Source organism: Lagopus muta, chromosome 9, assembly GCF_023343835.1.
Source record: "Lagopus muta isolate bLagMut1 chromosome 9, bLagMut1 primary, whole genome shotgun sequence".
NCBI lineage: Eukaryota > Metazoa > Chordata > Aves > Galliformes > Phasianidae > Lagopus > Lagopus muta.
Genome location: NC_064441.1, coordinates 13,763,549 through 13,786,903, shown reverse-complemented (window position 1 = coordinate 13,786,903; position 23,355 = coordinate 13,763,549). Strand labels below are relative to the sequence as shown.

Sequence of the window (23,355 nt, the reverse complement as noted above, 5' to 3'; positions counted from 1 at the left end):
CTTGAAAATGTGGTGCCTTGCTTCCCTAGCTGTATTGGCAGGCCTAATGAAAAATAGTGCTTCTCTGTACGTATCTGGCCTCTCAAGAATCTATTTGTTCGAGTGCTGATCAGAAAGCATTTATATCCACTTATATATACGTTCAGAAATAGTCACCTAAAGAAATCTTTCAGTTTATATTTTCAGAGCAGCCTGCAATGTTGACTATTCTGGCTGTGTATTGGATGTTGGCTCGCGGTGTTTGGGCTAGAGGGAAGGGAGCTGTGAGAAGGCACTGAAGGTGGAGAGTGGGGGATAATTTGCGCTATTAACAGATCTTATGGTTTGTCTAACCTTAAATGCTGGTTTACTCTTCTGGGAAAATAATTCAGGTCATAATAAACCGTGGCACGATTCTCATTCTCCCTTTGGAGATACACTGACAGTGCAAATAAAAACGGTTTTATTTATTAGGCATTTTAAAAAATTCTGATAAGCAGTCTTCAATTTTTCTTTTTCTTTTTTTTGCTCTCTATTTTTTCCTTAAGTATATGAAATATTCTATTGTATTTTGAGTTATTCTAGGAAATCAGCCTTTTTTTTAAACACTTCTAATCTATAAAAATCTAATTCCCAGAATTACAATCTCTGCAGAAGACGATACCTATTAAACGTATGCAGCAGAACAACGTGCATGTGGTATTAATCTCAGAAGGTAACGAAAAGATGCTAAAAATGAGACATGATTTAAAAATTATTTTTATTTTTGCAGCTGTAGTTTAATATCTCAAAATTATTTTTTTCCTAAAGACAATGAAGCACTCTAGTAGCTGTACTGACCTCCATGATGTCAGAATGTCATTGTGCAACCGTAGCTAAGAAAAGCCTCTGAGGAAAAAAACAAAGGAGCTTTGCATCTCCCAATAACATGAGATGTGCGTACACTGTATGGAGCATTTTGGAATTTGGACTGTGGTAGTGAGTTGCTGCTTTCAGTGTGATTAGACAATCATTGTTTCGTTTTCCTTGCTTTGACAGCGAGGGTGCTTGTATGCTGCTTAAGTCTTCTTAGTGCTATCTAGGTCAGTATACTTATGCTTTTTTTTTTTTTTTTTTTGGTCTGACGGATAACATCTGAAGGAAATTAGCACCAATTTTCCTTTTTTTGTTATATCTGAGGGGAGAAAAATATTTTTATAATTGATCAGAACCGTACACCACAGCACCTACCGTTTCTGCATTGCAGATATTTTTAGCTCTCACACTGCTTGTGGTTAACAGGGTGTAGCGTAGACACAGACAGCTGATCTTGCAGGCAGACCCTGTGCTTGTGTGGTTTGTCAATACTGCTCAGGATTTTGATGGACTGCAAAAGAGAAAAAGCAGAAAGGAAAGAAAAAGAATGTTTTATTTTCGTGAGCACTGCATCTTTAGTTACGATATTTTTATATCACAGTCTTTTTATTTTTTAATTCTAAAACTAAAAAATTAGGAAAGCACAGCATCCAGGATTTAGTATGTGCGATACGACATCTTTCTGCATCGACAGGACGCCACCATAGTCAATCCAGCCTTTCTCCAATAAGCAAGAAGATTTTCTTCGGCAGGCGGACTCAGCCACTGCACAGGCAGATTTTGATAAGAGTTTGAAATGCCTACTACTGTATCATTGTAGAATTTGGAGTTTGCTAACAGTGTTAGTGACTGGAGCTCATCTTGCATCACCAGTTGATGACAATTTTCTTTGTTCCCTCCCACCCAGTTGAACCAAGACTCTGTAGCTGATACGCAATGTCACTTACAACATTAATCAGATACTGCATTTAAGGTGAGCTGTCCCTTGCCTCCTCCCTTACCAGAGCTGTGCTGCAGTATGTATCTTACTCCTGCGAGCCTAAAATGGCAGGCAGGATTAACGTTGCTTGTGCTGTGTGCATGCTGTGTATTGAATTCATTATACCGTGCCTAGTATCTCAAATGTGAGTATGTTAAATGGTCTGTGTGCCATATCATGCAGTAGTGAAAACTGGCTTGTGCTTCATTACAGGCTTAGATATTTGAGCATCACCTTAAGAATTCTTTTTCTTTTGCAATGTGGTGAGCTGTTAGCTTGTCATCACATTCAAACTACGTTATTAGCCCTTGGAAAGGGGGAAAAAAAAAAGCAAGAAAAAAAAAAGCAAACCGTGCTTCCAGATGGTGTCACCCTTTTTCTTCTTGCGTTTACTGTAGTTTAAATAATGTATATTGTATTGTTAATTAATGTGAATATCGAATTAAAGCACTTGAAACTTACATATTTATTATGCAGGTAGGAGGCACGTCGAATCTATTTTTAACTCTTACGCAGTCCACGTTGTGCAATGGGCTTTGGTTGTCGAGTTTATATTTTCAGCTGTGATATCAATAGGCTGATTTTCAGTAAATGTGACAAGTGGCCTTTGCAGTGGTCAGCTTCAAGCTCTGAACACTCTGAGGAGGAGAAAAAAAAACAACAACCTTGCGTTGCAGTTTTGGAAAACCTTGGATGAGGACATTTTTTTTTTTCCCCACTCCTGCTTTCCCTATTGATAAACTCAGTTCTCCTGATCACGGTCTATTCAAGCTGCTTCCCATCTGGTTTTTGACAACTGCTTCTAAAAAAAATTATCAAGAAGACCAAGAATAGAATTTCTCTCCATCGCTTTTCATAAAAATGGCTGGGTGCACTGCCCTGCTGGCACTGCACTAAGTGATACACGCAGGTAGGTTGAGATTTGCATGTTTTACTGATTTCTTCGTCAGTGTTGCAAGAACATGAAATTGGCTTTGGAATGCAGCTTTCAGATTAAAAAAAAAAAATTGTTAATGAAAACAACTGTGTCAAACTGTTGGTTTCAAATACTGGCATGGCAATTGTTTTTATCTGCTTTGGAAAAATTCTATTGTGAAAGTGGAGCAATCATGCCTGTTAAAATAATCATATGTACTAAGGGCGTGGCAACGCTTCTGCAACAAAAGAATTTTTGAAAACCCTATTGATTCAATCCCATTGTAGAGCTGACTGTAACCATTACTGAGCAAAATGCAAAAGTAAAAATGGAGGGAGATAAGAAAAATGAAAAACATTCCAATTGCTGTGAGCGGTTTTCTGCGCTTTGTGCGAAATATTAAATAAAGATTAATATGCTGCATGCTCATTTTTTCAGTGTTGGCTACAAACATGAACCTTCAGTATTCCTTTTTATTTTAAGGTAGAAGGACTTCATATAGAGAGATTGATATAGATGGCCCTGTCAGCTCACACTGTGTATCAGTTCACTGAAGTGTGTTTTACTTCACAGAAAGAAAGGTTACGAAAGAAAAGCTGAACAACCTTAGGTGCAAAACCTGATGTTGAGCATTAAGGATAAAAAGAATTCTGAGTATTGTACTACTTACACCAACTTTTGTAATATGTTTGTTTCAGATTAATACTGGGCCAGAACCAGTTTCCTTGGCAACCAAATCCTTCTAAAAGATGTGATAGTGGAGATGTAAAATGAAGTTATAGTCTTTAATAACAATACCACAATGCAAATGGAAATTTCACAGTTAGGTTTGTTTGCAGTCCAAAGAGGGAATCTGATCTTGTTTTGTGTTTCCACGCGGCCATCATTTATTAAACGATGCCGTGTTTATGAAGCTGTGCACAAGAAAAAGCTATTTTATTCCTGTTTTGCACTGGTTGTTTCCAGAAACGTACCCTAGTTTCCTTTTTTAATGTCTTGCATGTAGGTCAAAGTTTGCACTGTGTGTAAATGAAGTGATAGTTTCATTATTACAAATATAAAAGTATCACCGAAACATTTATTAGCAGAGAAATGTAGGGAATCAGAAGTATGTTTAAACCTCCTTCCCCCTTTGCTGAATTCAGCCATGGGAATGCTAATAAATCTGACTTTAAATAGTGGACACATTCTGATGGTGCACTGAAGATCTGTTTATCCATACTGGAAAAGAACTTGTGTAGGATTGTAAGCAAGATTTTATAAAATAAGCTCACTTGTAGTCTATGGTGATTTGCAGACCTCACAGATTTTGCAAAAATTAAGTATTATAATTCCTTATTCTATTTTTAGCCGATATTTTAACAGTATCAGTGAAGTCAATTCTTACGTGTACCACAATAACAGATGCTACTAAGTGTCTCTACTGTACTTATAATGTAGTGCATCTCCTTGTGAATCCCCTTTGTATGTGACTTGAGAAATTCTCACTGCTGCAACGAGACTTTTGCAGCAGGGTAGCCATTTTCCTTTCATGTCCTTGACTTTAAAATGACTAAGAGTATTTTGCTTCAGATGAGGACCCAGCACTGCAAATTAATACAAAGGAGGTATTTAGAAGCACAGCCAGTTATATTAATAATAGCCTTGACAGTTTCAGTACTATCAAACAAATCCTCATTTATTTCCAAATATACCACTTCAGTACATTATAAAGATGCAGAGTAAAACTGTTCAGGAATATGATTGTTGCCATCTATCTTGGCAGTGCTTAATAATGATAATAAAACCCATTTGATTAATAATTATGAGACAAGTTTGATGCAGTGCAATATTTTCCAGTTCCACCCAAAAAAACGGAACTGAAAACGTAATAAACAGCATTTCCCCAGTGATGTATTAAAGTTGGCTTTAATTTCTTACTTATTTATTTATTTACCTCCAGTAGTTTGCTTCCATTGATTTTTTTTTAGTCTGAAACATGACACGGAGTGCGCCATTACACGTAGGTCCCAAAACTGCATTTCCTTGTTTATATTTTGTGTGGTTATTTTTAAAGGAAGTTGCTGAGCTAATGCTATGCAGAAGCAATCTATTTATTGCCATTGATATTTATCTTTAGGGAAGACAGGGTGCTTTGAGTTAAACTGTTTTTATTCTGTCTTTGTGTTCAAATATATCCAGTCCAAGCGTTTAAAGAACGCATAGCTCTGTACATGAGCACGCTTCACCACGCTTGTTCCAAATCTATTTGCAAATTTACTCTTTCGTTAGGGGGTGCAAGTCCTCTCGTAATTAATATGACTGGACTCAAGTGTTTTCATGATTCTGGAAAAACTCACTGGCAGCCTATGAGCAGTAATCTCTAGCTAAAGAAACTGAATTATTTATTAAGGAGGATTCTAGTAATTAGCAAGCTGTTTTCATTTTGACTCTTTTACATGGTTTGCTTGGTAGTTAAATCCATCTAATGCAGTGTCAGAACATTGCAGCCAGAGCCACAATACAAAACGTTGTGTAAATGCCATCCATTTTATTCGCTTTGGCTAAAGGGGCAACCAGGGCAGATAGAAACAGGTGCGGTTTTTCACACCTCTAGCACAGCTTCTCAGATGTTATTGTTGTGGGAGAGCATGGGGGTTTTGTACCGTTTTATCCCGGAAGCCTTTTAATAGTTATGCTTTATCCATGCAAAGTCCATTTCTGCCTAATGGAAAATCTACACAAAACTTGAGAGAAAATGAAATGAAAAATCATTCAATTAGACGTTATCTTGCTTGCTTTTTACTAGCCTTTCTGATTAAGGTTACTTCTGGCTCTAAACTTCATTTTGATTTGAAAATGCAGGTCTCACAGTGTGGAACTATGTGTTGAGATAATATTTGTCAGACTATTATGCAGGGCTGTGGTAGTAAAGAACAGGTAACAACCCTCTGGGGGCATCTAGTGCCTCTGTTGTATTCTATCAGGGGAATTGTTGCATTATGTTTTAAAAGGGCCTTTATTATGTAAACTATTTGTTATCAAATTTGGAAATACTTCAGCTTTGGTGAAGTCCCTTTACCGCTGGATTCCTCCAGTGCAGTGTTGAAGTTTCCCATTCAGCACAACATTTAACAGTCATCTGTGTATATAGATGTGCTGATGACTTTATTGGTGTTTCAGATAATAGGGACTTAACGTTAGTCTCCTTCATTCTGGCCTTTGTTACAGGCATCCATGAGCTTTAAAATATTTACTGAAATCAAAATACACTAAAAAACATACTAAAGTACGTAAATGCTAAAGTATAAAGCTCATATTTTTGCATTTTAAAGCCAAAGTAATGGATCTTGTAGTTCCTGTATGTTATTTACGAAAGCAGGATAACATGTTTGCAGATGAAGATGCATCTGTGTCTACTTCCTGCAATAAAAATGTCCGTCAGCTCAGTCATAGTGCCTTATCTGAAAGGTTTTTCAGTTGCTGTGTGGAACAATTTGATTTTGCTTAGTATATTTGGAACGCAGCCATGTTCTAAATAATTTTAAACTTCTACATGAAAACATTATTTGTGTTTGATGTACAGTAACATAAAATCTGGATGTTTCACAACGATTAGTCATTTAAGCAGGAAGTTATAGAAAGCATATTCCAGAGAGCAAGAGCTGTCCAGAAAAGTCTTGTGATAATAGCTGTGACAAGAGAGGAAAAAAAAAAAGTAAAAAAAAAGTGGCAGAAGGGAAAGAGGAGAAACAAAAGGCCTTCTGAAAGACTGCAAAAAATGCATGGAGGCTTTCAAGATAAAGAATAAATTGTAATTGGTTTTGGCAATTTCGGTGGAGTCAAGGGAGTTGACTGGTAATGACAGTTTTTTCTTCCCGCACCACAATTTGTTTTCTAAATTGGCAAGCTGTGATAGCTAATCCTAGAAACACTGCTTTTCCACTGACTTTACCTTGTGAAACTCGGGAATAGACTGACTTAGAAAGTTGTGTAGCCTTCATTATTTGATATGTTACCAGGTAGAACTGTTGGGAAAAATTTGTAAATAGTTGAGATGGGGGAAGGGCAGTAGAGCTAGGCTTGGCTTTAGTCTAATTTTTTCAGTGGTTCCAATAAAATAATTGGTTTTAAACTTGAAATGATTCTTAGATTTCTTTTTAGGGTATATTTTGAAATACAGTGTCCAGTTTACACTATGCAGGTTAAAGCATAATGAAATAATGCAGGCAGAAGCCTCATTCATAATCCTTTGGTTAACAGTACTGCTTTATTGCTGGTACGTTACAGTCCTCCCAGACGTAGGTTTATAGTCCCACAGCAAAGAAAAACGTAGATGAATTACACAATATATCTGGAAACCAGTACTTGTCTACTAATTTAGTCATTAAATTTGGATTTTCCACTTTGCAGGCTGACTGACAGCCACAGAGTTCACAAAATTACTGAGATGATCTTGCCGAACAAACCTGTCGATACCACTTCTAAAAGACTTTACTGAGGAACAGCCTGATTTTAGGTGGGTAAGTTTATGGGGTGAACATGGCAAGCTAAATCTCTTTAAAACACACAGAGAAATACAACTGAAATATGTAACTCTCTGAAACCACATAATTACATGACTTTGGTTATAGAGCTACCTTTCCAAGAATCACTTACAAGACTGCTCTCGCTATGGCACACTATGGTACATCACTCATGTAGCAGTTTTGTTGTATTTGTTCAGCTCCTGCTGGGCTTCTGTTGCTATAGAGGTTGGAGAATTAAATCAAACAGAATAAATGTTTGAAACAGGCTGTTACAGATTCTTAAAGCCTCCAAACGTACTGGCAGGCAAGCAAACCTCCTGAGCTTGCCATAACGTTAAATCTGGCAATGGATCCCAGTCACTACTGTTCATTATCGATCTGTGCCATATGGAAAAGGTAGAGGAACTCTCATTACACTGATACCAATTTCTAATACAGTTGTTGTGTATAATTCAACTAAAAACTGCTAATCTCTACCTTAATACATGACTGTAATCAGGGGTAGCAAAAAAGCTACTAATAGTGAGTTGTGAACAGCTCTTTACAAATTCAAGTGCAGTACTGTGATAAAAATATTTCAAAACAAGAGTTTTACATTTTACATGAGATCTACTGGAAATACTGGAAGTTTACTTTCTTTTTACTGTGAATGTACAATAATCATCACCTTGGTTAAGTTAAGTCTGGTAGTTACGCTTTAGATTTGAGGTATGTATGCATTAAGTGAAATAATCAGGGAAACTGATTAATTCATTAATTTTGAATGTGGTCTTTTGCATACAATCACAGAGTATCATTTACATTACGGCAATTTTTGTTGATTTCTGTGGCACTTTTCACTCAAAATTCACTGGGAAACAGTTTGTTGGATAACAGGTTGGCTTGGTTGGAAGGGACCTCAAAGACCACCCTGTGATATTTCAAAATAGACGTAGTAATTAAGGCTACCAGGCAACATGCAGAATAAGGAACCAAATTTAAAAACCAACAACAACAGCAAAAATCTCTGGAATTCCTGTAACGTATCAAAATGTCTTCTGTAGATTACTTTTAATAGACAGTGTTGTAAGACATAGAAAATGGTAACAGACTTTTAGAGACTATAAGATGGCAGTGGTAGTTTAAATGAATCAACCAAACATTTAAATTAGATGACCTGGACTTAAAGAAGCAATACGCTTCAAAATCGAAGTTGGACCTATTTTAAGTAAACTGCTACAGACTACTTGCTCAGTATATTTTAGGTACAATACTGGGCCGTAACCTGTTTCCTTGGCAACCACATACGAATGAAAGGTACGTTAGCAAAGCTGCAGATGTGTGCCACTGAATGCTTACTAAGCAGCCCGGTGCATTTACATATCATGCGCTAATAATAATGCATGCATTTTCAAAATCACCATATAAAAAGATTTCCGTGCAGGGCCCAATGTGTATTCCTAATACTCAAAGGTTTTAACCCCCAGACCTTGTGTTTTCTGCGGAAATTTCTTTGTGATTTTGAGATTAAATTGCACTTGCAGTTGACACACTGAGCTTGGTCTGCAAGTTGAAACCTTTCTCCAAGACTGTGAATGCTTACAGACCTTCTTCATGGCAACAAAATATGGAAATTAAGATTTCCGTTATCTTTCATAAATGTGCAGCCATTGTAAATTTGAATCCTGCACCAGCACACAGATGCAAGTGTGGTCATTCTGTTCAACGCCGTGACAAACTAAAGCCGCTCAAAAAAAAAAATAGAGAGCCTGGTGTTGCTTGCGGCTCTCTCATTCTAACATACCCACGCAAAAGGTATCACCAAGTGTCGTCTTCCAACAGTCAGTGACAGAAAGGAGGAGGAAAAAGGGAAAAATCTCTATCAGACAGAATGCCAGTTGTTCATGGACTTCCAGGATAAGACTAAGATGTAGCATTTAGGCAGTACTTTCTGTGCAATTGTTTACAATGTGCTATTTTGTTTTATGTTGCTTTATATATTTGCATTTTTAAGATTCATGTACTTAAGATCAGTTTACTCTCTTCAGCAAGTTTATACACATTATTTTTGGCCTTTATTCTCAAGGTATTAATTTGTATTTAAAATGAAAAGCGTGTACAGTCCTTTGGGTTAACTATGCTACCACAACATGATGCATCTTGCAGAAGTCAGTCTAAAATGCCAAGCATAGATAGTAAAAATGGGAGTCTGCAAGTTCTGAGCTTAAATTCAGTCACTCTGGTCAACGGAGAAGTTGTTTGTATGACCAGTAGTTTAATTAAAGCCCTCTTCAAATCCATTAAAAGATTTCCCTTTGACTTTTTTTTTTTTTTTTTTTTTTGAGTATGAAATAAGAAAGGTGGTTTCACACTTAACATAGCAATGTTCAGGAGTCATGAGACTGCTCGGGAGATGCAAGTTGACAGGTTTTTGTGGTTGTTTTTTTGTTGTTTTTCTTATTGTGCCCCATCTGATCTAAGCTTACTGTCAGGCAATGAGTGTTACTTGGGGTAACTGATGTGAGAGGCTGAGCATGCAACACAGACCAGACCTATAGACATCAAGGTTTTCTTCCTGCTGCCAGCTGCTGCCCGCTTACTGCTACAGTTCTCCATTGCCTGCACAGAAGCCCTGCAACAGCTTTTAGGTTGGAAACATACAGCAGAACAGAAGAAGAGGAGGAGGGCTTGGGTTAGTACAGAATGGAGTCTAGGAACATTTAAGAGCACACAGACAAAGTTATTGTATGTGCCATAGAAACTGCCAAAATTAATTGCCACATTTAAGTGGTGATTCAGAGTAATAGCTATCACTTATGCATTGCTTTTGCTATGCTAAATTTTAGCAGTATAAAAGTAAAATAAATACATAAATAAAACATTTTTAAGGAATATTGGTAGCAAGCGGTGGCCATTTAACAGCTTGAAGACCAGTTCTAACTTTTAAAATTGGCTGTCCAGCCATCCAGCAGGCCACTAAATCAGGAATTAGCAGGGAAAAGGATTTTGCTTTCAGTCTAGCAAGATTTGCTATGTCAGCTGTAGGAAAGAGCAAAAAGTGCTGTATCTGCCTGGTCCCCAGCACACCTGACTGAGAATAATAGTGGCTCCTGAGCATACAATTGGCCTGCTGCTCTTGTCAATTTAGGTACTTAGATTTAGATACTTAAAGGATGTTTCCTCTGAAAACTGGAAAAATGAAATAATAGTTGGATTACTTTCATCCTTCAGATAACCGAATGAGCAACAGAATACAACATAATAATTGTCCAAAATGAAATTACAGGTTTAATTTGATAATTTTGTTGACAACAGTAAACACAGAAAAATAGAAAATGCTATCTGTAAACAATAGTCTCAGGACTGCAGTCGATCTGTGCTAGCTGGGGACTCTGCTGTGTCCCAGGAGTGTGGGAGGGCAGAAAGTGGCTTGTCAGCAGCAGAGAAAAAAAATGAAGACTTAAATGGAAATAATGTTGAGAATGTTCAGAGACAGCAAGATGTAAGGTCAGCTGATTGTTAGTAGCCATATGACGTAAGCTTTTCTATTTTTTGCTAAAGAATAATTTGGATGTATTTGGTATTCCAGTTGCTTCATTTTCTTATTTATTCTGGTGGAGAGACAATCTTAAATTTATATGTTCAAAAATTGCTTGTATGTGTTTGTTTAGAGTTAATGAGACATAGAATAAGCCATGCCTAAGATGGATTGTCAAAAGCCAGTATACCTTAGAGATATATCTGAAACATGCACAGCTCACTATCTCGAGAATCAAATGATTTCTGCCCGGCTTTCCTGTTCCAGCCAGATTTGGAGAAGCTGGCAGCTGCCACTGGTCTCAGTAACTGTGCTCCTTCCCCTGCTTCTCCCTTCACTCACTGGTCTAGGAGAGAATGAACATTATGCAAAGCAATGCCTTTCCTTTCTTATCTGACAGAAAGGGGAGTGGAACCACTTTGGGCTGGTGAGCCCGAGGCGTGAAGAGCTTTGTTTTTGATCTCAGCAGCATGGCTGGTTGCTCTGACCTCAGCTGTGAGTGCAGAGAAGGCAGTCCATCCAAAGATCTTTCTCCTGGATAGTCTGGTCTGCTCAAGGCATTGAAAAGGACTTGTCACTTAAGAGTAATTCACTAGATCTGGTAATGCTACACATGTTGCTGTTGCTACCATTAATAAGGAAAGCTGAGCAATACTGACCAGAGAAGAATATTGGAACACTTCCTCTTTTCACTAGGCAGCCTAAGCTTTTTCCTTACTCCTAAGGAAAAAATACCATGTGCCATGATTTGCAGAAGTGAGATTGTCAGACTCGAGCAAAGCATACATAGATAACCACTTCAGAAACCTTGGGACTGTTTAATTCGTTTTAAAGAAGTTTGCTTACAATTTTCTTTACCCCTTGCAGTAATACCATGTAACAAGTAATCAATTTTCTTTGTGTACAAGTGGTTTTATAATGAAGCATTACAATGAGAAGGTAAAATCCGGGGTGTTGCCAAGTTGGCCTTGTAAAGAATTTCTTACTCTGAAAGAGCAGATCTGTAAGGAGCTGATGGGATTGCAAATTCAAGTAGCTCAAATCTACATAAGGAAATTAGCACCTTGGATTACAGTACTGGTCAGAGAAAAAGTGATTCTTTTTACAGTGGATTAGCTAGAGTTGCCCTAAGAAAACACACAAAGATAACAATTAAAAACCCAATTTTCTTCAACTGTTACATTATCCATAGATATTAAAATGCCAGGACATTGAACAGCCAAGTACAAATAAGTTAATGTCTTTAAATTGGGGGTATCTGCTGTATGAGTTACTTACGTCTTTGATTTTCAAAACAATAGAAAAAAAGCAATATTAATTAAGATGTAGTGGGAATTGAAAACCTAATCTTCCTTAAATTTGTTTCACATAATCTAAAGAGATAGTCGTGTTTATCACTGCTCAGTAATGCATAGTTCTTTATTTCTTTTATGGGTTTATAACAGGTTTAATTTAATCCACATTATTGTACTTGTACTGACTAAATATTCGTCACAAATACTTCTGTGGCGCTTCTTTCATACATCCTCATTAGTACATACTGACATTTACATACATGCCTAAAACAATACTGAGGAACACTGCATAAGCGATACATGAAGTCCAAGATCCCATTAAAAGTAACCTGGATGTGAGTATGACAGTCTGCTCCATCACGTTCCAGGCGTTCTGCTCCTGACTCAAGGCCCAGCTTTTCCCTCAGCTTTGTGATTCCAAGGACGTGGGGAAGGGGCAGAGACAGAACACCTGTGGGAAGGCTGTACCGAATCTATGGGAGTGCCTGGCTACATCAAGTCCAACTAATTCTCTCTTTATTTAGGCAAACATTGTTAGTGCTTCTGAAGCACTGACAGCACTGAGGTGATAAATAACGTAAGCAATACGCACAGAGGATCAGACAGCTGCTCGAAAGAAGTGTCTTCATGAAACCCTGTTTATTTCTGTTGTCAGGTAAGGAAGAGAAGGCAATTGCAAATTCACTTAAGGATCCAAAGAGAACTTATTGCAGGCATGATCATTTCAAGGAAGTATCTCCATTCTTCCTTCTTGCAGTTGCAGAAGTTCAGCGCTGAGCCGCTTCTCTCCTCACACCTTTCTTCACGCGAGAAAGGCTTTGAAGGAGAGTAAAGCAATCCTTCGTGAGGTATAAAGGAACAGGAAGCGATGTGGACAAAACCGCACTGATGGCAACGGAGCAAAGGGCCGGACATTAGGGAATCATCCTCAATTCACAGTAGTTGTACATAAATAGCCTGACACGTTAAATGTCACAGATAGAAGCGTTAACGAAACGCGGAGCATTTGCAGCAGAACAAACACGAGACGCAACGCGGCAGCCAGCAGCGCAGGGCAGCCGCCGCGCCGAAGCCATCCCGTATTTCACAAGCCGCGGGCAAATCCGATTACCGGGATTAGCGCAGCAAAATGGCGGCGGCGCCCTCCCGCCTCGCGCCGGCGGGTCCCGCGCTGCAGGCCGCGCGCCGCTAGAGCCGGCACCTGTCAGTCCGCAGCGGCGGGTCGCGCCGCCACCGCTCCGCGCCGCCGCCGCCCGCCCCCCGCCCTGGAAGACCCCGCAGGCGTGGTTCTAATCGCCATGTAGCTCAAAACAGTGAGTTGTTCTGCATTCCGCCGTGACGTTAGCGCTTAATCGTTTCTGTCGGTGCTATGAGAAACCATGCTCTGAGTTAACGCGCGTCGCTGCTTTAGCTCGAGATGCGATCTAGTCCGAGTGCGGCTATTGCCCGTAAACAGGAAGCGTCTTCGAGCTGTCTGCAGCTGACGGGCTGCCGAGCGTTTGATGTTTCAGGAGGCTGTTTCAAGACAGACAAGTGTACTGACGTGAAGCTGCCCCGTCGCGAGCTGGTATCGCGTGTACCTGGTAGGGACCGGCGGGCCGAGCCCTGAGCTGCAGCCGCCGCAGCCTTTTGCTCGCGGCCGCTTTAACCAGAAGAGGGCCCGGGGCTTCTCCTGCGCGCGGCCAGCTCCACCGTGTGGGCAGCGCGGAGCCCCGCGGGCAGAGCGGCGCCGGCTGCTCGTTCCGGGCCGGGCGCGGGCGGCCGTCCTGCCGCGGGGACGGGGTTCCCCCTCGGCTCTTACGGTGACGGCCATAACTGCAGGAGAAGCGCAAGGCTTCTCTGGGCGCTCGTGAAGCTTTAAGGCTGTTTTCGCTCCGAGGAGAAGCTGTCACAACACGTCTGGACTGGGAGTTGAGGGAATGCGTTAGGGATGTAATAACGACGAAGAGTTAGAAGGCCTTCGGAGCGGTTCCGGTGGCTGTGGAAACCTGCTCGTGCTCACGGTGCTGTACCCGAAGGTGCTCCCCTCCTGCTGTCCGAATAACGAGGCTGAGGGAAGAAGCAGGCAGAAAAACTCATCTGCAGTCTGGAGCACTTGCGAGGCTGCAACGTATAGAAGGAGGAAGTATGACAGGGTAGGCCAGGGTGCAAGAATCAGGAGACTGAAATAGGAGCGTTTTCGACGTGCTTATAGAAATCATGGGTCACCATTCAGATGCAGCACTAAGCTGCAAACCATTGCAAGCTATTAAGGATAATTAAGATAATCATTAAGATTTCAGTGCATGCTTGAGGCTGTTGGGAGAGCAAGGGGAGCCCGGAGTGGGTGGCTGTGTGCTGTCTGCCCAGAGGGCCCAGGGAAACAAAAACAGCCGTGAAAGCAATGGTTCGACATCAAGTACTGAATTAATATTGCTGTATAAGCGGGGATCAGGATCGTAGAACTGCAGGGCCACTTGTTTTTGTTTGCTTTTTGTTCTGTTTGCTCGGTCTTGATGCCTAACCCTGTTTCCGCTGTAGAGCAAAACTGTCTCTGTAATACAGTTGGATGCTGATGAATGGTCATCATTGCTTGGGAGAACAGGCTGGAAACAAAACCAAGGTTGCCCTCAAAGTATGTTAGTAGCATAGAATGGAGCTGAATGTAACACTAGTATGGTGTGTTTCCATAGGATGAATACCAGAAGGCAGTAACATCTTCAGAATCCCATGTTTGGGATTAAAAACCAGATAAATTCAAAAACTGATGATATAATGGATTGTAGGGCAGCTTTCTGTTTTTTATTTTCCCTAGGTACAGGCAACTGGCTCTGTTGTTCTGTTAATGCGGCCAGCTGGTCTGTCAAGTTTGGGGTCTGAAGGGGAGTAACAGAGTCTGTCTCCACGTGTCACAGAGTGCACTTTCCTGACAATAGATTTCAAAAGTTTATCAAGAATAGAAAAAAAATATTCCTGGATTGCAACTTTGGTACTAAAAATTTTCTAATTGTTATAGTTGGTGTTTATAGGCCTGAAAGATTTCTTGTGATCTCTTTGTTCACTTCAAAATAATATTGATATAAAAATCATCAGTAGCTTCTTCTCTCTGCAGTGCCCGTAAGGAGCTGGCTGATGTGGTCCTTGCAGTTTGCTGTATCGTCTATGAGGCATAGCTAGCCACATTTTTATTTGGGTGCACCCATCTCTGAACTGTCTGTTAACTTTTAGTCTCTTCATACAACTGTCCTGTGACAGTATTCTCTTGATGTCAGAAAAGGTAATGATATCTTTCAGTAAACCCAGTGACCAAGAGACACAGAGATCAGTCTTTCCCAATGAATTCTGTATTTCTTGATCACAGTAGCACTTCCTCAGAAATTGAAATGCTTTTCCTGTTTCTGCCATAGTAACTTCAAATGGAATGTAAAGTATTCCTAAAATATTCCATTTGTGTGTGTGCTGGGTAGGGCATTCTGATTTTACAGCGATTTTGACAAATGGAAGAAGCAAGACAGGTAAAAGGAAGTAGAGAATCATTACATGCATGAATAAATGGACTGTTTGGGAATTGCTTATTTGGAGATAGAATCAAAACCCACAGGCTCTAAAACTGTAATTGCTCCAGAGTTTCCTGTATAACTTTACAGTGACATAGGTACCAGATAGTTTAGCTCACAGCAAAAAAAATTACCTGTCCACAAAGCAAGTGATGGTTTCTGCTGTCTTTACAAAAGGAATCTGGTGTTTCACTGAGCATGCCTTTATATCCATGATTCAGAGACAACAAAAGCTGTCAATCTGTGAACATGCAAGTAGAAAATGAAAATACTTCTCTTTTTAGGAGGATACATTTTGGAATATCTAGTTGTATAGTAAAACTTGTACAATGTGTTACCCTAGTGTTTTTAGTAGGCCATGCAGAAACATGCCTTGTAGTAAAAAAAAAAAAAAAAAAAAAAAAAGTCTGATATATTTAGCAAACTGTATGAGATGATGTGTCTTTGAGCTAAAACCAGCTGCTTCCTATACACAAACGGCAAGATCCTACAGGATAATTCACCAGGAGGTAGAGCTGCATCGTTTATTTCGTACGCTCAGGAAATAACTCTATCAGTAGCTCCTGTTGTGAAATGTTTTTGATGTCTGACAGTTGGTTTCTAGTACTGTATCACATGAGCAAGTTAGATGTAATCTCTAACGTTGTCAATGAGAAAAAAGAATCAATTATGCAATAGTGGCTGCTGGCTTGAAAAGAAGTATTATTGTAGTATTCTTTCTGTCATAGACTTCATATGCTAGAAACTATCTACAATTACTTAGGGGGTTTCAGAAAGGAAATAGCTATACTCAGTTCCCACGAGCTTTCTGTGATCACGCCAGCTGAATAAATATTTCCTAGGTCAAATAAGTGTAAAGAACAAACATGATAAACCATGATTTAGTAATTAAAAGGAACAAAACAGTGCATTTGCATTTACAGCTAGGGTGAGTGGCCAGATAATCAAAATAATACCAGTCTACCTTTCTCAGTTACAGCGATGGAGTGATTTCTTGCTCTCTGTGGCATATATATAAGTGGTGTTTTTGAGAATTTGGAATTTGATTTTTCTGAAGTCTGTGCATTGAAAATTCTCAACTGTTGAACTGTCGTAGGAGTTTTGGCTGTTCACATGGGCAGTACCTCCCTGCTGGAAACACCGGCTATGTTGTAAGGTACAAATGTTACTTCAGAGCTCCATCTTAGATGTACAAAATTGTATCTTGTAGAACTACATTGTGTTGTACATGGTTTTTGTTTTTTTACACAATTTGATTTGCAGTGAAATACACGATGGATTTCTGATGAACTATCCAAAATGCAACTAGACCAGCTAGAGCGAGAATATATCACCCTCACATGAACCTTGTTTTCAACAAAGGATTACTTCTGAATATCTTGAGTGAGAGAGCCAGAGTATTCTCAGTCATTGTTAGTTGTTTATGAAAACTTACCCTGCAACTGGAACTTTATTTCATAGGATCTCAAATCCCTGTTTTAAATACCATCTTAATAAGATGATCAAATGCAGTTGTGTTTTAAAGTCATTCTATGACTAACAGCCTCAGAAAACAAAGCAGTTGTATCCACAGGATCACGGCAAGTCAACCTTCCCCATAAGCACTGCCAAATAGCTCAACCACGTGCTGGGGGAGTTTCCTCAAGGGTTCAGTGAGTCATTTAGAGCGAATCTGGGCAGATAGAGCCACTGGCACAAATGAAAGGTGGCAGAAAGCTGGCAGCTGTGGTTGCCAGTGAAAGGCACTGGGTGGGAGCTAGGCCATGCAGTGCAGGGAAGATCACCTGCCTCTTGCTGAGGAGCTACAGGTGTCCCTGCATCCTTGATCTGTGCATAGGTATCTGTTGAAGCAGTAGCACAGCTGGAATAAAATGGGGAATGTGCAGCTGGTGGATGTGATGATGCATCTAAGACTGTAGAGTCAGTCAGCTGGGAGAAAATGATTTCTACCTGGAGATCACCCTATGTAAATAATCATCCTGATGTTCTGAGAAGCCAGTTTACCTTCGATATCGCTGGCACTTGTGAATCTAAGTAACTTCAACATGAAATGCTATGACAAAAGTTGGTATGTTTAAAAGAAAAAAAAAAAACAACTGTAAGAGAAATACAGAACTATAAATTTGATATGTTATTTAAACAAATCCTTTTTCTTTTTCCTTGTAGATGACAGTCATGTCCCATTCAAAGGATCTCAAGGACGACTTCCATAGTGACACTGTACTTTCCATTTTAAATGAACAGCGCATTAGGGGTATTTTATGTGATGTCACCATAATTGTGGAAGACACCAAATTTAAAGCCCACAGTAATGTGCTAGCAGCTTCAAGTCTTTACTTTAAAAACATATTTTGGAGTCGTACTATCTGTATTTCAGGTCATGTACTGGAATTAGATGATCTCAAAGCTGAAGTCTTTACAGAAATACTGAACTACATCTACAGTTCCACAGTGGTTGTTAAGAGACAGGAGACTGTAACAGACCTTGCAGCTGCAGGGAAAAAACTGGGAATATCATTTCTTGAAGATCTTACAGATGTTAACTTTTCAAGCTCCCCCTGCCCTTATGCATACTGTGTAAGTGAGAAAGGGACTGTCAAAGAGGAAAAACATGAAAAGAGACACGAAGACTCCGCTGTGACAAATGGACCACGAATTACAAATGCATTCTCAATTTTTGAAACTGAAAATAGTTTGTTTTCTCCACTTGATTTGAGGGCAAACTTTAAAAAAGTATCTGAGACAATACAAACCCCCAACGTCAGCCTTGACAGAAGCAACACTTGCAAAGATGCAGAGCCAGCCAGTACGTTGGCAGAGCACTCCTACGCTGTTTCTTCAGGGGGGGATACTTTTCAAGGAACGCCTCACTTTGAACAGGAAAGCAGCTCTTCGTACAGTGCAGCTGAAGACCACTATGAAAATGTCCGAGCTACGCCACTCATTCAGCCAGTAAAACAAGCATGTAGTACTACTCCAAAAGCGGCCTTCAAGCCCCAGGGTACCAGTTTGGCTATAGCAAAAGCACCAGCTTCTACGGTAGCCAATGCAGAAGCCCAGCCTGAAACCGTTAATGATCAGAGGATTATTTCCATTCCAAAACCTCAGAATAAAGCAGGAGATCTCCATTTGTCCAGAGAAGAAGAAAACGCATCTGCTAATATCTCTGGGTCTGTGACAACTGTTGTTCCACCTGCTTACAGCTGTAACTGCTGTGCAAAATCGTTCAGTGACAGGGCGTTACTCAGTACTCATCTTCAACTCCATTCAGAGCATCAGGAAACTTTCATATGCAAATACTGCAGCAAACAATTTGCAAATCTAAATATACTGGAAAGTCATGAACAAGTCTGCATGAGATCAAGTAGCTTATCTGTTCACAGTGGGAATGAACAAAATTTTTCAGATAATTATACTGCTACGGATGGAAGGAATGAGAGTTCATATGCAAACACAGAGCCTCTATTGTCTGAAAACAGCATAACTGATTATTCTAATGCAAACTGTGCTTTACCAGAAACGGATCACTTGGTTAAAGTTGTTGATGGGCAGATATTATATACTTGCATAGTTTGCAAACGTAGTTATGTAACGTTGTCGAGCCTTCGAAGACATGCAAACGTTCATTCATGGAGAAGAACATACCCGTGCCACTACTGCAACAAAGTATTTGCATTAGCTGAGTATCGCACAAGACATGAGATCTGGCACACTGGAGAAAGGCGGTATCAGTGCATTTTCTGCCTAGAGACTTTCATGACTTATTATATACTAAAAAATCATCAGAAGTCTTTCCATGCAATTGACCATCGTCTCTCAGTAAGTAAGAAGACAGCCAATGGAGGCTTAAAACCAAGTGTGTACCCATACAAACTTTACCGCCTTCTGCCCATGAAGTGCAGGCGACTACCTTATAAGTCCTACCGAAATTCTACGTATGAAAATGTTCAAACAAGTAGCCAAGTTAATGAAACTGCTTCTAGTAACTGCTTCCTTCAGAGCTCTCTTAGTTCTGAGCTACCACCGCTGAATTTTCAAAGTAATATATTATCAAACAACAGAACTCTTGTCTTGGACACTTCTTCATGTAATGATACGGCATCTTCCACAAATCCTCAGAACTCTTCCTCTTGGGGAGTAGGTATCTTAAATTCTGACCTGCAAAGAGACTTCTTCACAGCTGACAAAAGAGTTCCCACTGCTACAAAAGACTCTGGTTCTCATGAGTATGATTCCTCAGTTGTGTCTTTAACTAATGTGAACGAAAATTCAACCTCTGTAATCAGTTACAGCAGTTCTGCACCCTCTGTTATAATGCACAGTAGCAGAGTTTCATCAGTAATAATGCACAGTAAAACAATCACTTCTGTAGAAAACAGTAAAACAGATTCTTCTAATACTGTACCTAGTCAGCCTGTAAGTGATGATTGTAAGTATGGGTCGGATAATTATGGAAAATGTATTACAAAATCAAAACCTATTAAGGAGAAAAAGAAAGCACTGCTGTGCAACAGAGCAGAAGCAGCTGAGGATACGCAGCACGTCCAAGGAACTGGAGGTTCATCTAGCAAAACCACTAATACTGCTGAAGAGTCGAGTAAAACTGAGACTTATATTGCAAAGCCTGCCTTACCTGGAACATCTACTGACAGTAACGTTGCTCCTCTTTGTCAGATAACAGTAAAAATCGGTAATGAGGCTATTGTAAAAAGGCATATATTAGGATCTAAGCTGTTTTGTAAAAGGGGAAGAAAATCTAAACACGAGTCCAAACAGGACAATCTAAATGAGGAATCAGAAACAGAGGTAAAAGAGAAAAGCCCATCTAGGCTCTATAGCTCAGAATGCCTGGAGCTGACAGAAATGTGTGATGATGTAAGTGATCAGGATTCCAGTGATAAACCCTGGAGACCATACTACAATTACAAACCGAAAAAGAAATCTAAACAGCTAAGAAAAATGAAGAAGACCAAATGGAGGAAAAAGCACGGAAACAGGAACACCATTATGGAAAGTCACAGTCCGTGCAGTCGAGAGTATGCACTCAGGAGTGCTCCTGAAGACAAGGCAATTAGTCAAGAAGAGAACACAGAAATGCCCAGTCTTCATTGTGAGCTCTGTGAAGGAGATCAGAACTCCACTACAGAAACTCAAGAACATGTACATTGGCATGTATCTACTCCAAAGCCTTACATTTGTGAATTATGCCAAAAACAATTTCAAAGTCCATCCACCTTAAAAATGCACATGAGGTGTCACACAGGGGAAAAGCCCTTCACCTGCAAAACCTGTGGTAAATGTTTTTCAGTTCCTGGAAATTTACAGAAACATGAACGTATTCACCTGGGTGTCAAAGACTTTGTCTGCCAGTACTGTAATAAGGCATTCACTTTAAATGAAACACTCAAAATACATGAAAGAATTCATACTGGAGAAAAACGCTACCACTGTCAGTTCTGCTTACAGAGTTTCCTGTATCTTTCCACCAAAAGGAACCATGAGCAAAGGCACATACGTGAGCATAATGGAAAAGGATACGCGTGCTTTCAGTGCCCCAAAATTTGCAAGACGGCAGCTGCTCTGGGAATGCACCAGAAGAAACATCTATTCAAAAGTACGGGTCCACCAGATAGAAAAGAACAGTTCTGCAACGAAAGTGCTCAGCTGTTGGAAAATCAACATTTCCTTGGCTCAGAAAGAAGCGAAGGGAAAACCATACAAAATGTAACTCCAGAAGTTACACTCTGAGTGACAGTTGTGCAAAAGAGAAGAAAAATACAAAACTATATATTGGAGAAAATGTAGGTTCATTGAATGGGGAAAATTCTCCGCAGAGGTAATTTACGAAGATTAAATGTCTTCATTTAAACACATGTCAATATATGCAAAGGAAAGAAAAATAACGCTGAAAAGAAAAACTAGTATTTGCAATAATACAAACTTAGTTTGAAAGACCCCAAATAGTTTTGCCAGAATAGACTTCTAGCATATGTGTAGAGAGGAAGAAGAAGAAGAAGAAGAAAAAAAAAGACCAACAAAACTGCTTCTACTTAAAGCTAGAAGAAACTAGCCACTGAACTGTTCTACAGTGCTGTTTTTCAGTCAGAATCATTCTGGACAAAATGAATATATAAGTTCAAATTATATACTATAGAAGGAATTTTTGCTGCAGAAATCATGTCGCTTTTTTTTTTTTTTTTAAACAAAAATTAATGTGTTTATAAACAAATCGTGGTTTAGTGTATTCTACAGTGAAGATGGGCAATGTTTCATCAGTTTGGGTATGCTGAAGTACAGTTGAGTTTTGGAGTGCTTTTCTGTAACTCAACATTTACAAAACATACACAGAAGTATAAACCTTTTTTCCTTTCTGTTTTCAGTTTTGTAGTTACCATAATATGCATTAAGTCTCTGAATGCTTGTGCAGAAAGTATGCCAGATTAGAGGCATCTCTGAAACATTTAATAAAGATTCAGTGCAAATCATAGTAGCCAGTCTTCCAAACGGCAGAAGTTCCAAATGATTGAACTGTAAAGTTATTCAGGTCATCTGTTGAAAGAAAGTTGTTCTCATGAAGTAGTATAGTTTGAAGAACTCTATAAAGCATCCACCTCCTTGTGAGTCTGAAACTCCTGTCTTTTAGAAATATCATTCTTCTCAGCAGAAGGAGAGGAGATAAGAGTCTTTTTCCACATCCTGGTGTAATGCCTGGACAACAAATGACAGTGCAGCTCACAGAAAATGCTTTGATTTTTGGGAGGAAGAGGTAAATCAGATTCTTGCTTCCAGGTATATCCCTGGGGCAGTTTCCATATATAACAGGGATAGGGCCAATCTGTGGGGTTCCTTGTCATCCCTGTGCCTTAAATGCAATATCAGTACTTTGTGTGTCTCAGCATCTCACCCCAGGCAAGCTTCATCTCAGTGTCCCTTGTCCAAGCACAGTAGGCCCAGAGCAGAGAAGTGCCAGCATCAGGTTACTGGGAGAAGCCACGTTGGCCTTTCTGCTTCCCTTCTGCCACACCAAAATGTCACGGTGAGCCTTCTGGCTGCACAGTTTGCATTCACCAGGAATCAGGAGGGTAAGCTTCTGAAAGAAGACATCACTGAAATTAACAGTACAGTTAATCACATTTTCACAAAATAGTGTTAATTTTAACCAAAATGAAGAGGTTTAAAAAGTTGAAGAGGTTAAATGTCTACCAGTTGCATATTATATCACAGGGCTCTGTTGTACTCTATCTGCACTTCCAATTTGTTATGTATGTTCATTGTTACAAAGTGTTAAAAATGTTTTAGGTCTGGACAATGGTCAGTGAACCTCAATTCTATGTGCAAATATGGTACACAATTTGTTTACTTGGTTTTCCAAAATATTCTAAAGGAAATTATAGCTTGGGTATGATAAAACTACAATTGAAATTATAGTACAGTATAGATTGAAGTAATAATGTAGTCCACTTATTTATCCTGTCATCGACGAACGCTGTGAACCCTTTGAGAAATGTTTGGTTTCACAGCAGTTTTGGTTCCATTTTCAATTAGGATAATAGTAGGATAAACACAGGAAAGTATGATGATGTTTCAAAGAAAGTACACGAAGATATTTTCTAAGTGGACTTGTATGATGATAATTATAGACCAAAGCAAATAAGGTAGAATATTTATACATATAAAGATAATTTTACAGATATTTTATATAACTGTATAGTTCATAAGAAAAATATTGATAGCTTGTGTTAGGTTTGGGGGGGGGGGTTTGTATATTTT

At 39.4% G+C, this 23,355-nt stretch overlaps 1 protein-coding gene across 14 annotated transcripts; it reads left to right on the top strand.

Annotated features, from left to right (window-relative positions):
• Positions 1-1,310: 1,310 nt before the first annotated feature.
• ZBTB38 (zinc finger and BTB domain containing 38) lies at positions 1,311-23,355 on the top strand. Of its 14 annotated transcripts, none has more exons than XM_048954953.1 (5): positions 1,311-1,807; positions 7,122-7,227; positions 12,574-14,184; positions 16,559-16,741; positions 17,752-23,355. In XM_048954953.1, the coding sequence occupies exon 5, from the start codon at positions 17,752-17,754 to the stop codon at positions 21,331-21,333; it is 3,582 nt and encodes a 1,193-aa protein (XP_048810910.1). In that variant the 5' UTR covers positions 1,311-1,807; positions 7,122-7,227; positions 12,574-14,184; positions 16,559-16,741; the 3' UTR covers positions 21,334-23,355. The 14 variants fall into 14 exon arrangements, with proteins under 14 accessions (XP_048810910.1, XP_048810920.1, XP_048810909.1 ...); XM_048954952.1 differs by lacking the exon at positions 1,311-1,807 and adding an exon at positions 2,187-2,723; XM_048954960.1 differs by lacking the exons at positions 1,311-1,807; positions 7,122-7,227 and having other exon boundaries at positions 11,381-12,704; positions 12,807-14,184.